Below are 16,080 nucleotides of genomic sequence, written 5' to 3'. Positions count from 1 at the left end.
TTTATGTCGCACTTAGAAAATAACAATCTCTTGACTAAAGAACAACATGGATTTTCTAAAAAAAAAAACTGTTGTACAAACCTTATAGAATTTATGGATCTAATAACTCAAGCAATGGAAGATAATTTACCAGTAGATATCATTTTCCTAGATATGAAAAAAGCTTTCGATTCCGTGCCTCACAACAGATTGTGTCTTAAACTAAAAAGTTATGGATTTAACAAAAAAGCAGTTAGATGGTGCAAAAATTTCGTAAGTAACAGAGTGCAACGTGTCGTCTGCAACGGTGGATTTTCAAATTGGTCTCCAGTTACAAGTGGAGTACCGCAAGGGTCTGTCTTGGGTCCGTTTATGTTTGTATTGTTTATATAAAGGACTTACCGAATGAGTTATTAACGAACTGTAAAATGTATGCTGATGATATTAAACTAATTAACATAATTAGATCATCTTCTGACATAGAAAAGACTCAAACAGATCTAAACAAATTAATAACATGGTCACAATTATGACTATTAAAATTTAATGTCAGCAAATGTAAACGCATGCATAAAGGTAGCAAAAACACTAGGCATATATACACAATGTATGATTCAGTGCTAAATAGAGTTGAACTATCAGAAACAAAAATTGAAAAAGATTTAGGAATTATGATTTCAAACGACTTAAAATGGTCTAGTCAAGTTAGTTATGCGTATGGTAAAGCTAATAAAATGTTAGGAATAATAAAACATTCATTTAAAAACTTAGACATAAACGCATCTAAATTATTGTACACCTCTCTTGTAAGACCGCATCTAGACTACGCAAATTCAGTGTGGTGTCCTTACTTAGAACAAGATAAAAAAAAAATTGAATCGATACAACGTAAAGCAACACGAATAAAACGTCTTCAAGGGAAAAACTATGAAAGTAGACTAACCTACTTTAAATTAACGAAAAAAGACGCGAACGTAATGACTTAATCCGACTTTTCAAAATAGTAAAAGAAATAGATAACTTAACATTGGAATACCCACCAGATTTAATAACTTCAAATACGAGAGGTCACAATTTGAGGTTTCATAGACAATTAATTAAAAATCCAAAGAGGTATTATTTCTTAACAAACCGTGTTATTAACAGCTGGAATAATTTAGATCAAAACATTGTAGATTCTAAAACACTTAAACAATTTAAATCAAAGTTGGACTTATTTTTAACATAAATTGGCTGTTAAAGCCTAGATTACCTAGGCTCCGTACATTGTCATTGTACATTTATTAGTTACACAGTTATTATTAAATAAATAAATAAATTAAAAAAATGTTGGTTTAAACCAAATTAATGTTTTTTTAAAAAGATTTGAACTTACAACAGAAAACTAAAACAGGGTTATGTTAACAAATATAACTAATCTTCAATATAGATATTATATATATATATATATATATATATATATATATAATATATATATATATATATATATATATATATATATATATACACACACACATATATATATCGTTAACTTCCTGATGAAATAAATATTTAAATGTTTAGCAAAACTATAAGTAGTTCTAACATAATTTATTGATACCACAAAAAATGTCTCAAAAAACTGGGCGCAAATGTGATATGATTTGGTTAAAATATAAACGAGTGACTGTTCCAGAAAGAAAGGGGAGCAGAGCAGTTTGTAATGCGTGTAGAAAAGAAATGGAAAGTCAAATTCAAAGGATGCATGAACATATAAAAAAGAGCAAGCAATCACAACCCCATGAAATTGTGGAGTCAATGGAAGATCAACAACTTCTTGAAGGTAGTTAAATTACTGCATTGCCATTTTAAATTTTAAACTTTCCCTAAATTGTAAACATATATATTTGAATTATCACGTATAGACATATTAACTTAGAATAATTCAATAAACTGCAATTTCATTTTAAAGGTAACTCACCATCAACGTCAAAACAACAAATGAAAAGGTCTCAGCCCAATTCAACATCAGCTGATAAAAATTTGAAAATAGATAAGCTTTTCACATAAACAAGCCTCAAAGAGAAAGATTTATTTGATCTGCAACTTGGTAGATTTATATACAGTACAAACTCTAGCTTCAGAACAGTTGAACACAAAGAATTTTATATATAAAAAATAAAAAATTTATCAATATGTTTTATCCGGGATACACTCTACCTAATAGAACTCAAATTGGAGGAGAAATATTAAATAGGGTTTATGCAAAAGAAATTGAAAAATGTAATGTATGAATGGGAAAATTGTAGCCATGTCTTTAGATGGCTGGAGTAATGTACATAATGAACCTATAGTTTGTATCTCTGTAATTACAGATAAAATTAACATTTTAGTAGAAACAATCAACACTTCTGGTCATTCACATACTGGTGAATATCTTACACAATTAGCAAGAGAAGCAATAGATTCTGTAAGATGTAAATTTGGATGCACAGTAAAAAGCTTTGTGACTGACAATGCAGCTAATATGAAATCAATGAGACAAGTACTGTCATCTGAAAGAGATATTATCATAACTTTTGGGTGTGCTGCTCATATGCTGAATCTTTTAGCAAATGATCTTAACATTGAAAATGTGAGCAAATGTTACACAAATAATAAAATCTATAAGAAATATTCATAAAGCTGGAGCAATTTATAAATTAAATGGAGGAGCGAAATTGCCATATCCTACTGAAACTCGCTGGAATTCTGTATGTGATTCACTTGAAAAATGTCAACAACTGGAGCATCGTTTTCACAATGTTTGAAAAAAATAAAAACTTAAATCCGATGATTGGTAAAAAAGTGATATACAGATAAAGCGAAACACAGAAGATTTATTAATAATATTAAAACCAATTGCAGTAGCTCTAGATAAGTTGCAAAGAGATCAAACAAAAATAAGTGACACTGTTGAAATTTTTAAAGATTTGATAAAGTTTATCATTTTTAACAAGCGAAAAAAAACAAACAATTGAATCTAGATACCTTCAGACTGTCAATGATGCTTATTTCCTGGCAAACGCAATAGATCCTAGATATTTTGGATGTAATCTTTCTGAAAATGAAAATGAAGCTGCCATGAATTTCGCAGATAAAGAGTTCAAGAATTTGTTACCAATAATATTCAAATTAAAAGCCAAATCTGCTCCATTCAATAAAAGCTTTTTGTATAGTAAATCTGTTTTAAAAAATGTATCACCAATAGAATGATGGAAATCTCTAAAAATTGTGGATTGTAACATAGTGGATATTGAAGGTTTATTAAATGCATCAGCTTCTAGTTTTGGAATCGAAAGAATTTTTTCAACTTTTGGCCTTGTTCATTCTAAGTTAAGAAATCAATTGGGGGTAGAAAAAGTAGCAAAGCTTGTATTTATATATAGAACATTAAACAATGATGTATTGAATAATTTTGATGAAATATTACAGTAATATTTATAAAGAATATAGTTTACTCAAAGAAAATGCATTATTCTTTTTTTAAATTTAAAAGGATAACTTAATATGGCATTATTTAATAAAAACCTAATTTAAACCAAAAAAACCATGGTTTTTTTGGTTATTTTAAAAAAACCTATGGTTTTTGGTTTTTTTCAAAAAAAACGGTTTTTTTGCAACCCTGGTAAAGTGTTTTAGTAATCATAATTTAAATATATTTTATCTTGTGCAAGATTTTTTAAACAGCTTATATTTTTATCTAAGCTTATCTTAGTTGTTGTTCTTGTTCTCCTACATTGATCTTTATTCTTGTTCTCCTACATTGATATTTATTCTTGTTCATTGCTCATATTTAATCATTGACTATAATGTAACGCAAGGCCTGTGTACCTAAATGTCAGTAAATTTTAATATTTACAGAAAGACCATACATATTTACAATCCACTACAGTAGGGGAAATTTGTGTACCTCATACTGTCTTACACTTGAGTCCACTCTAGTTTGATTAAGCAATATGTAGTTTTAAGTTAAAGTACTCAGTCTGGTGATTGATTTCATTAACTGCTTTAGTTTTATTGAATATGATGTAACCTAGGAGATTGCTGTAGCAAGTAATTATTTTTATATGTTCTTAAGTAAAGTTCTGACTGATATCTTAAATCTGACTGATATCTTATATTAACCTAGATAAAATACATTTCTATGAGTTTAAGTGCATTGTATATTACTTGTGTTTTAAAACGTATTGTTAAGGAAGTCTTCTCTCAATATAGCTGTAAATGTTTCTCTAATAAAGAACTTGTTTGAATTCCAATTAGTGCAGAGGGTTTTTTTTTGCCATAGTTTTAAGGGTACCATTTTGCCCATAAAACAATTTTTCAGTTTTCCTTAGAACTGTTTATCAATAAACATATTAGTAGTAGTAATTATTTTATATTTTATTATTGCATACTTATTTTTAAACACATAAATACAGTCAAGGTTTTACATTTGTGAAACATTAACTATTTTTTAGATGGCTAGAAATAATATTTGTAAAAATCAAACAAAAACAAATGCAAATAGCAGCTCTTGCTGCAGAAGCAGACAAATATTTTGAGACTTAGCCAGTATGGTGATAAATAACACACCAATAACAAAAATATTAGCTGAGGGATAATGAGTAAGGTCTCTGTTAATTTTATCTGAAACAGCATCAAAAAAGTGTAAAACCAGGTAAATGTAAAATTCTAACTGACACTTCAGAACAAAATGATACTGAAATACAGCATGCAATTAGAATAGCATAAAAAAGAAAAATAAATTTAAGTTCTCTGATTCAAATAGAAAATAAAAAAGCTAAATTAAACATTTTTAAACATTGTAAACTTTAAAATAAAAGATTTTAGGATCAAAGCAAATTATTAAAAGATTTTTTTATATATAAAAAACTTATATTTATTATATTTATACTTATATTTTATAATATTATTTATTACATTATCTATTTTTATTGTCTATCATGGAGTGAAACCTAATTTTAGAGAGTAATCCAGCAATTTAAAAAATGCTTATTATACCTAAGGCCACTGATTTTCAAACCCTTCTACGTAATGGACTTTATTATTTTAAACTACTATGATCATATCAATATCAGTGATTGGTGCAGAGATGCGATTATATTGGTTTTACCATTTTGAACCAGAAATGTTCTTTGCTTTAAGCATCAAAAAGTTATTTGACAAGACTAGTGTATTAAATTAGTACTAAATACCAAATATATAAAATGTGTAAAATAAATATCGGCAACCCAAAAAATAATTCTAATACAATGAAACTATTATAACTTTCTTAAATAAAATCAAAATGCAATTATATCGTATTACATAATAAATAGAAAATTGATAAACTTTAAAAACTTACATTATAATGTTTACAAGAGCATGTCTGAATTTCTCCCTATCTTCTTTTTGATGTGGAAGTGATCTTTTACGCTTCTGTTTATTTAAAGAGGTTGCACTAGCATCATCTCTTCCAGAATAAGGTATAAAGTTGTTGGAAAAAAGATCAAGTTTTTTTTCACAAGTATCTTTAATCGGATTTTTAAAAATACACACATTAAAATGATTGGTACTTATAAAAATAAAACAATAATAATAACAATTTTATTTTATTTCCATATATATTAAAAAAAGTAATTACCTTCATTAGTATTATTGCTTTCAACATTGATATTTAAATCATTTTCTTCTTTACCACGATGCCATTCAGGCATAACTCTGGTCTAAAAATATTGAACAAGTGATATATATCAGTAAATTATGCTGCCACAAAACGCAAAGCAAAATTAGCTGTGCATGAAACTGATAATATCATACTGAAATAGCCTTCTGTAAGACCTTCAGTAGGTGAGAGATGGAATGTTTTATCCTTGTTAAAAACTTAATTCTAATAATTTTTTTTTAATTAGTTTTTTTTAAATGGTTTAAGTGATACATAAATATCTTTTATTTCAATAAAAATAAATTAGGCCTTAACTTTATGACATAAAAGTAATTCAAGTTTTTTGTAAAGTACCAGTCATCATCTATACAATTTTACTTTGTGTCACTTTGTTATTGATCAATAAACCTATGAAAATTTTACTATGAAAAAACACTTTTTGCATATTTGCTTCTTTTCCTCAGTATTTCCTTCACAATTGCCCAATAAGATTTGGTTGACTTGCTACTCAGGACAGTTTGGTGGATTGACATCAATTAGGAACAAAATTGGCTCTATTTTTCTTATATACTCTCAATTTTTTTTGGAATAGTGGATCGATATCAGATCTGGCCAAAATAAAGTTGGTTGTTGGAAGTAGATTCTCACATGTAAATTTGTTGTTAAAAATTGATTTATTATGAAAGTAGAGCTTTTAAAACCATAACTGCAAATAGCCTGCCATACAAGGAACTTAAGACCAAATTTTTAAACAATGTACTTAAACTTGCCAGACACTTTATGTTTCAACTAATAATAGTTTTGATTGCCTAGAAGCATCAAGTGATCTTTTTTACAATAGGTTTCATTGGCTGAAAAAAATGCACAAACCTTTTTTGCCATTAATTTAAGTAACCTTTTAGCTAACCCAATTGCCAATAATTTATAATTGCCTTGATTTCTCCAATAAGTGACATGTTTGGTATCTTTTACTTGTAATATGCTTTCAGATTTTCCTTTTTACTTCTCGATGATCTACTTTATTTAAACTTTGTCGGTAAACCTTGTTGTGACTGAATTGAGAATCAATAAACTAAGTCGACAAAAGACTAATTATGTAATTTATAAAAAAAAATAATTGCAATTAAGTCAAGGTTCTTGTAAATACTCAGCTTTAAATCACCGTGAAAAAGCATTTAACCAGAATGTCCCAGACTCCTTTCTTACGAATGTTGCTTACCTAGCCAGAGCCAACATTGAACCTAGTTGAAAATCTGCCCAAAACATGTTTTTATATTCCTTATTCCCTTAGATGTTATTTCCCCTTAGATGTTATTAATAATAATGAATAAGGAGTAAGGTTCCTTAAGAACTTATCCCTCCCCCCTTCCAATCATTTGCCATGATTTGTGAAAAAGCATACAAAACATATTTACTTCATGATTTTATTTCAGTTCTCTGTAAGAAGTTGATTAATGAAACTCTATTAGTATTTAATTAAAAGATTTTGCAAGACAAAAGAAAACAGTTAGAGATGTGGAAATAGTTTGAGATGAGAAGGACAAAAGAACACAGTTTAAGAAAAATTTTAAACACAAAAAGTTGGAATTTTAGCTACAAAACAAATGAAAATTATGAACGAAAATATTATTAGTCATATTGTTCAAATTTTCAACCAAAAAAAAATGTAAAGCAAAAGCAAGCATCAAAAAAAAAAAGAGAATTCAATGAACTTCTATTAGTAATCAGAGTAATCTATTAGTAATCAGATTAAAAACTCTTTACAAGTGCATTACCAACACTACTTTAGCTAATATTCTGTTCAGCTATTTGTTTTTTAGTTATATATCTATTTATTTACAAGAGCATTACCAACACTACTTTAGCTAGCATTCCGATCAACTGTTTGTTTTTTAATTTTTTATTTGTTGATAAGAGCATTACCAACACTACTTAAGCAAATATTCTGATCAACATTACAAACACTACTTTAGCTAATATTCTGATCAACTATTTATTTTGTAGTTATTTATTTGTTTACATGAGCATTACCAATACTACTTTAGCTTTTTCATGTTTTTAGTTTATTTACTAAATAATAATCAGGACATTTATTAGTGATATATTGATAGCACTTTTTGTTTGCTGATACCAATGAATTAACTAGCTGTTAAAATTTTGAAAATATTAAAACATACAACTTTAAATCGTATAATCTTTTTCATGGAATCAGTACTGGTAAACAAATACTTGAACCCAAATCAGAGCCAAACCATTATTTGAAGATAAAAAAAGATATTAGAAAAACTCAGCTAAAAAAATATACATTTTAGTTTTTTTTACTATGAAAAGAAAATCTTCAAAAAAATAAATACAATTTTAGAGGAACGCTTTTACAAATGCAAACCAAGAATGTTTATTAAACAAAAAATCGGTATTGATTTCTAAATGCAGACACAAAAATAAGTTTCTCCTAAAAAACTATAAAAATAAGTGAACTCAAGCAACCCCCCCCCCTCCTTTATAAAAAATATTTTTTTAAAAAAAGCAAAAGTAATCAATTCTAAAGAATTCTTTTTATAATAGTATCAGCATATTCCACTGTGTGAAAATTTACAGTAGTTAAGACATTTGCGACTTCCTGTAATTTAATTTTTGGTATAAATTGAAGTTTTATTAATTTGATCATTTATTTCTGATGAGTCTTTATTGATGAAACACAGTGCTAAATGAAAAAAATTAAGAACAAGTAAGAACATTGAGCACTCTATTTTGTAGAATAGATTTTAAAATTGTTTAAAATTATATATTAGGCTGGGGTGAAAATAGACAAAAGTGTGAATTTCATCACAACAAACCATACTTATTAGCCAATCCATATATGAAACTAGAAGCATTTGTAAAAAATAAAAATGCTTTACTGGAAGTGCCCCATTTTAACCCTTAAACACCAGACAGGTCCCTAATATTATAGAAAAAAAATTTCTTTAAAAGTATGTCATGTTGGGTCTTAAATGAAACAAAATTTTATAAAAATTTCAAAAATTATAATTATTTTGTATTTAGATTATATGTTTACATTTTAATGCATTAAAACAGCCTTTTTTAACATAAAAAAAATCGATTTATTTCACGGTGTTTTAGAGTCAATTTTTTTAAAGATGTTTTTATAAAACATAATTATTATTTTTAAAATTTTTATAAAATTTGGCTTCATTTGAGACCCAACATGACATACTTTTAAAGAAATTTTTTTTCTATAACATTAGGGACCTGTCTTATGTTTAAGGGTCAAAATGGGGCGGTTTCCCATGTCTTATATTATTTTTTTTTAATATTTTTGTTCACTTACAGTTAGACTCAACAAAATATTCTTTATTTAAAATTGATTAGCATTACAAATAATTCTTTGTACAATTTTATCTATTGTTAAATAATGAGTAAAAGTTGGCTAAAAACGCAGGAAAAAGAACTGATAATTTATGTGAAAATAATACTTATTTAAAAATAAGTATTTAAAAAAAATTTGAGGCCTTCAAAGCCTTGGGGCTTGAATGAAAATCACAGATTGTACCTGCCTTCCCCTGGGCATATATATATATATATATATATATATATATATATATATATATATATATATATATATATATATATATATATTTATTTATTTATATATATATATATATATATATATATATTTATTTATTTATATATATTTATATATATATATATATATATATATATATATATTTATTTATTTTTTTTTTTTTCCTGAGAATATAATAATATAACATTAACAAGAACATTTGAATAAAAAAATTGATATACCAATTTTATGTAAGAACAAGTATCTACTAATTTATAATAAAAAAAATACTAACTAAAAAAAATCTTTTAAATTTAAAAACACTAAATAAGAACAAATATATAATGTATGTGCATTTTTCTGCTAACCAATTATTTTATGAGATATTATTTTATATATTTATATATATATATATATATATATATATATATATATATATATATATATATATATATATATACATACATATATATATATATATATATATATATATATATATATATATATATATATATATATATATATATATATATATATATATATATATATATATATAATATTCAAAACAAAACAAAAAAATGTTTAAAATTTAGTTACCTGTGGAAGATTCGGTAGATGTTTTACAGGTGAATTTATAATTTTGGACTTGTGCTGGTTGTTCATGCTGATATGTACCTATTATTATTACTATATTTATTAGGTTTCTTTTTACTAAAAATAAATTTTTGATATGTTATTAATAATAACATATTATTAACAAAAACCTACTAACTGATAATAATAATGATAATAACAATAACTTATTACTGTTAGTGTCATTAATATTATCAGTTAGTAGGTTTTTTTGTCTGAGCTGTAAACTGTGTAAAAAAAACATTTTGCATTTTAAAATGTATAACTTTTAATATTAACTAAAAAATTTTGACTGTAGTAGTCTGAACTTATCAGTTTACTTTATAATTATTTTATTAATATTATAAACTATTTCTAAAAAAGGAAATGTTTGGTAAACTTATTAATTAGCTAACAATTGTAAAAAAATTTTTTGTCTTTAAAGAAAAATTAGGTTTAGCTCTAACACAGAGATTTTGAAAATTATTCCCTAAAACTCCCTCTATCCATTTTCAAATATGCGTCAAGAATAAAGTTATTCTAAATCTAAATTCATAATAACTCACCCAACTTTAGAAATAAATACTTGTAGACGTTAAACTATCAGCAAATGCTAAGATATAACTAGTCATAAAATTTGTTAAAATTCAATAATTTTGATTTATATTATTCCTCCCAAAATTTTATATACTCATGCAAAAAAACTTTAAAATTTGTTATAAATTGAAACTTTTTTTTTAAAAGATCAATTATTCTAACAAAATAATTTGTGTTAAAAAGACTTTTGCAACAAAAAGAAATTCATAACATTAACCCAAGTGGTAATAAATTGTCTATGACAAAAAATTTTAGAAAAATTATGTATTATTATCTTTTAGAGGGTAAGATTTAAGTTTTTACCTTATTTACATTCTTTATTTCTTTACCTTATTTATTTTCTTTGAGCAAAATATTTTTGTTTGATGTCTGACTATATGCAAACTTTAATTAAGGACAACTTTATTGTTATGCAAAATGTCATTAATGACAAAATATTAAGAGAGAAAATTAAAATTAAATGCTCAAACTTAAAAAATTATGCCTATCTAATCAATACATTCTATAAAAAAATTAATTCAAAAGTAGAGTACCATAAACAAACAAATACTGCCTTTTTTGTTCAAAATTATCATCTCTTGAGGAGAAAAATAAATAATACTTTTTATAACAATATCAATAGGAAGAAGAAAAAATATCTTGAGAAAATATAATTTAAACTTTAAATTGTTTTATTTTCAAGCAATTCTGTAATTTAGAATATGATGTTGCTAGATCATAATATTCAAAAATATTAAAAAGCAATATATTTGTTTCTAGTAAATTTTGTCTTTTATTTCTATTTATATTATTATTATTATTTTTTTCTATTCTATTTATATTATAAAAATATGTTTACCTTATTAAAGGGTATAAAAATTTGAAAAAAAATGAATACTACCTTTTATCAGAAATTTTAAATGGTGTTTTTTGAATTTATTTTTACTGTTTATGTTTATTTGTTACATTTTTTGCATTTATGCTACACTTATAAAAAATATAAAAACAAAAATAATAATTCAATAATAATAATAATAAAACAAAAAAAGCAACAGAATAACTAAAACAACAAACTCAAAAATAAAAACAATGAAACTAAAATCGACAACAATTGAAACAAAAAAAACAGTAACAATAATAACAACTGAAACAACTAATGTAACAAGAAAAATAAAAAACAACAACAGCAACAACAACAACAACAACAACAACAACAACAACAACAATAACAACAACAACGACAACAACAATAAAAACAACAACAACAACAACAACAACAACAACAACAACAACAATAACAACAACAATAAAAACAACAACAACAATAAAAACAACAACAACAAAGTATTTTTTTCTAAAGAATTTTATAAACAACAAAAAAGTATTTGTACGAGTGTCTGTAACACTAGAGCACAAAAAATTATTAAATTCTGTTGGAAAAAAACAGGGACAAGGTTGCCATGGTTTAGAAAGCATCTATGCGGACCGCTTCGTATCATTAATTGGTGTAAAATATAATTGAATCCGGTGAGTGCAGAAGCTATCGATAATAAACATTTGTCACAAAACAAATGTTTTGAGAATATATAACTTATAAAAAATAAGGATTTGAAATTACTGATCAGATAAAATTTTCTTAAACATCTAAAAAATTTGATTACAATTTTTATTTTAGAAGTTATTTCATTTAAAACATAAATAACTAAAGTCTAATAGTTTCTTTATTTTTCGTTGTATTTACATCTGAATAGATCGTTATCAGACTCAAAATAATGCTATAATAAAACTGGTAAAAAATAAATTATAATAAAATAACGCAATTAATAATAAAAAAGCAATTATATTAAAGTTTTAATAAATTTCATAATAATCAATTGCTAGCTTTTAGACCCAATATTATTAACAAATAATGAAGAAGTCCTTGTGTTGCTAAACTTTTTAATGTTATCTTTTGAGAGTACTGCGTAGCGACAATTCGCAACATCTTAATACGAAACATTTTTACTTTTTTGTTTGTATAATGGCATATATGTAACGATTATACTTTAGCTTTGAAATATAGAAAAATTGCCTTGACACGAACTAATATCTCATATCAGCCAAAGTTCGACTTAACGTTCAACTTAACGCTTTAGTTGAACATTCGTTAAGTCGAACGATTTTCCGTGGTCTCTAAGGGATTTAACCGATTTATCGATAATCAATTTAACCGGAGAATACAGTTAGTTCTAGATAACTCAAACCTCTAATTGGTGCTCGAACCTCGAATAACTCGAACTTTTTTTGTCGAACCATTTTTTCATCCCCTTTCAGCAAATTTCTTCGGTTAACTCAAGTTTTTCATATGGGAAAAAAAGAAACCAAAATAAGTGATAAATATTTTTTTTGAGACATTTTTTTATTTTTATTTTTTTTGTTATTAATTTATTTTGCCGTGTTTTAAAAATTACAAAAAAAGATATTGCATTAATAGAAAATCTATGCCAGAGCAAGAAGAAGACAAGTTGTCTTATCACCTAGCCTAATCTTTTGTTACTTATGGTTTGTAAACCATTAGTAATAAAAGCTAAAGAAAATGCAAAAGTTTAACTGATTATTTTAAGTGATTTAATTCAAACCTTTTTAAATTGTCAAAAAAGATATTAAAAAAGATATTTGAAATCTAATATATCAAAGTCCATGTTTAGCAAATAGCCTTTTAAATTCGCCTTAAAATTTTCCAAAGTGCAATTTAAAACGAAGTTTTGTTTTTCATCAAAAATTGGATAAAAATTTTTCCATACAAAAGATCCCCGATATTGAATTTGGTACGAACTTAATTTAAGATATATTATTGGAACGACAAAGTTATTATCTGAAAATTTGGTAGGATATTTATGAGAGATTTCATTAAAATAGGATTGAAATGTTACTGGAGATAACCCACGTTTTGCTTTAAACATAAATAGTAAAACTTGATGAATATTAAGCCTATAAATATTTAAAGTTCCAAGCTGACTTAAGAGAGGTTCACATTGTGCATTTCTAGTTGCCCCAAATATTATCCTGTAAGCATGTTTTTGTTTGTTATAAATATTCTTTAGTTTGGTGTGATTAGTGCTACCCCAGGCAATGTTACAGTATGAAAGATAACTGTGTATAAACAAAAAATAAAGATTTTTTAAAGACTCATTATTAAAAAAAGGTTTTGTTCAATATAAAATGGAAACATTTTTTGAGATTTTACCTTCAATATATTTAATATGAAATTTCCATGAAAATTTTTCATCTAAAAGCACTCCCAGAAAGTTTGTAGTCAATTTCCTTTTAATTATTATGTTATTGATTAAAAGATTAGGTAATTTAAGAGGAATATTCACGGCTTTACAAGGCTTATGGAATAGGATAAATTTTGTTTTCTCTGCATTTAATGAAAGACGGTTCCTTATAAACCACTCATTGATCTTATCTAATTTTTCATTTACTATTCTAAAAAGAATATCAATATCTTTGTAAAAATAAAATAAATTAGTGTCTTCCGCAAATAAAATAGTATTGAATATTTTTGATGCTAAATATAAGTCATTTACATAAAGTAAAAATAATAAAGGTCCTAAAATAGAACTTTGGGGTACCCCACAAGTTATTAAGTTGCTTTTCGAGTCTTTTGATTCTTTAGGTACAAATTGCTTTCTGTTAGTTAGGTATGATTTAAACCAAAGATTTAAAAAAAAAACTTTGATTTCTGATACCATAATTTCCTAGTTTTTTCAAAAGTATCTTATGGTTTACAGTGTCGAAGGCTAACCAATTCAATTATTGCATGGTTAGTGGAATGATTTTTTTTAAAATCGTATTGATTAAAGTATAAAATATTATTTTCAGATAAATATTTATAAAATCTGTTATACATAATGCGTTCAATTAGTTTCGAAAAGCAGGGCAAGACTGAAATTGGTCTGTAGTTTGAAACATTAGTCTCATCACCAGATTTGAAAATCGGTGTTATTTTTGCAATTTTTAATTTATCTGGAATATGACCTGATTTAAGTGAGAGATTAAAAATATGGAATAACAAGGGTTCGATAATTTCAAAAACAGATTTTATTACATCAACATTAATTTGATTTGCATTTTTATTTTTTTTTTCAGACTATTAAAAGCATTATGCACTTCACTTTTGTTTAAAATCGGTTCGTCCATAATTATATCAGTCTTAGTAAGATATGAATTGAATTTTTTTTGTCCAAATGGAATTTTTGCTGCTAAGTTTGGACCAACATCAAGGGAAAAAATGTTTAATTTCTCAATAATAACTTCTTTATGATAAACTAGTTTTCTATCAATAACAAGTTTTTGGGGTAAGTTGTTTTGTGCATCATTTCATATGAAAAATAAATAACATTAGCCTAATATTTTCTTTATTTTATTGTTGCATTTAGATCTTAATAGAATAGATCGTTATTAGACTTATAATATATAAATCATAATAAAAAAATTTAAAATCGTAATAAAATAAAAAAAATCATAATAAAATAAAAACTTATAAAACCGTTAAACAAAAAATAACTATTTTATAGTTTTAATAAAATCCTTATAAAAGATCTCAAGCTTTTAGACGCAATTCATTGAGTTGCTAAATTTTTTTCAATGTTCAATGTGTTTATTCATGCTGTGCACTCAGTACGTCGCGAATGCAATACGTAATATTTTTCGCTGAAACAAGCTTTTATTAGTTTAACGGTGTATATTTAATGCTTTTAATTTAGCATTGGATAAAGAAAAATTGCCTTAGCTCAAACTAGTATCTCATATCAGCCAAAGATCGACTTAACGGGAATTCGCTTTAGTTGAACATTTGTTAAGACGAACCATTTTCCTTGGACCGATTAGGTTCGAGTTATCGGGAATTAACTGTATTTAAGAATTTTTTTATTTTTATTCTTTTATTACAAAATTAATTTTAATTCGTATTATACACCAAATACATATTAGGGAAAATCTCTCACTATTAGCAACCAGTTTAATAAATATTTGTTTGAAAATTTTTTCTACTCGGTGTAGTTTAAGGTGGTACACCAGGAAGAAAAATGACAAAAAAAAAATTTTTTTGATTTTTTTTTTTTTAATTTTATGAAAGATTGACCCTTTAAGTTGACTTTTAAAAAAAACCTTCGACATACATGTTTAAATATATAGCTTAACTTTGACCTACTTGAGCCCCACTATCATATAAAACTCCCTAGCAACCTCATAGCAACAAGTTTTTAACTTGTTTTGAAAGTGATTTTGGACTTGTTTTTTCAATAGCAATTTTGAGATGAAAGCATAAAGTCATCAAGAAAGAATTGCTCTTGTTTTCTCGGTCTAAACTGCATTGATAGAAGTCACAACCTTATTAAACAGAGCACAAACATTCTTGTTGCTTATTTGATTTTTTTTTGTTAAGATGTCAAGTAAAAAAAAGTTGTCTAGAAAAGTTAAAAGAAAATGGAATGGATGTCAAAATTTTTATGGTATGACTATTAGAGCCAATAAAGGAGATTTATACCAAATGAAAAAAGCAGTTGATGCTATACTCTTTCATTTTACTAGCTTTCCTAATAATGATTATCGACACTAATTTTGCCCTAGAACAACAACTAAAACATGGTGTAAGTACTGGAATAGTAGCAAGAAAAATATAACTTCATCTATGTCAATT

General features: G+C 25.5%; 1 protein-coding gene across 2 annotated transcripts in view; it reads right to left on the bottom strand.

Moving 5' to 3' along the window:
• The window catches only part of LOC100214825 (dynein axonemal heavy chain 7), a 106,202-nt gene extending 96,257 nt beyond the window's left edge, over positions 1–9,945 (bottom strand). For both annotated transcript variants that reach the window (XR_010638995.1, XM_065799301.1), the window contains exons 1-3: positions 9,807–9,945; positions 5,624–5,705; positions 5,345–5,510 (exon numbers count right to left, since the gene is read on the bottom strand). Coding sequence is in view for 1 of the 2 variants with exons in the window: in XM_065799301.1 (XP_065655373.1) it covers positions 5,345–5,510; positions 5,624–5,705; positions 9,807–9,872 (314 nt within the window). In the remaining variant the exon portion in view is untranslated. The remainder of the gene's footprint in view (positions 1–5,344; positions 5,511–5,623; positions 5,706–9,806) is intronic.
• Positions 9,946–16,080: the final 6,135 nt, after the last annotated feature.

The sequence above is a fragment of the Hydra vulgaris genome, chromosome 06 (genome assembly GCF_038396675.1).
Source record: "Hydra vulgaris chromosome 06, alternate assembly HydraT2T_AEP".
Lineage (NCBI taxonomy): Eukaryota > Metazoa > Cnidaria > Hydrozoa > Anthoathecata > Hydridae > Hydra > Hydra vulgaris.
The sequence above is the reverse complement of the archived record's forward strand: the minus strand, read 5'-3'. Positions and strand labels throughout refer to the sequence as shown.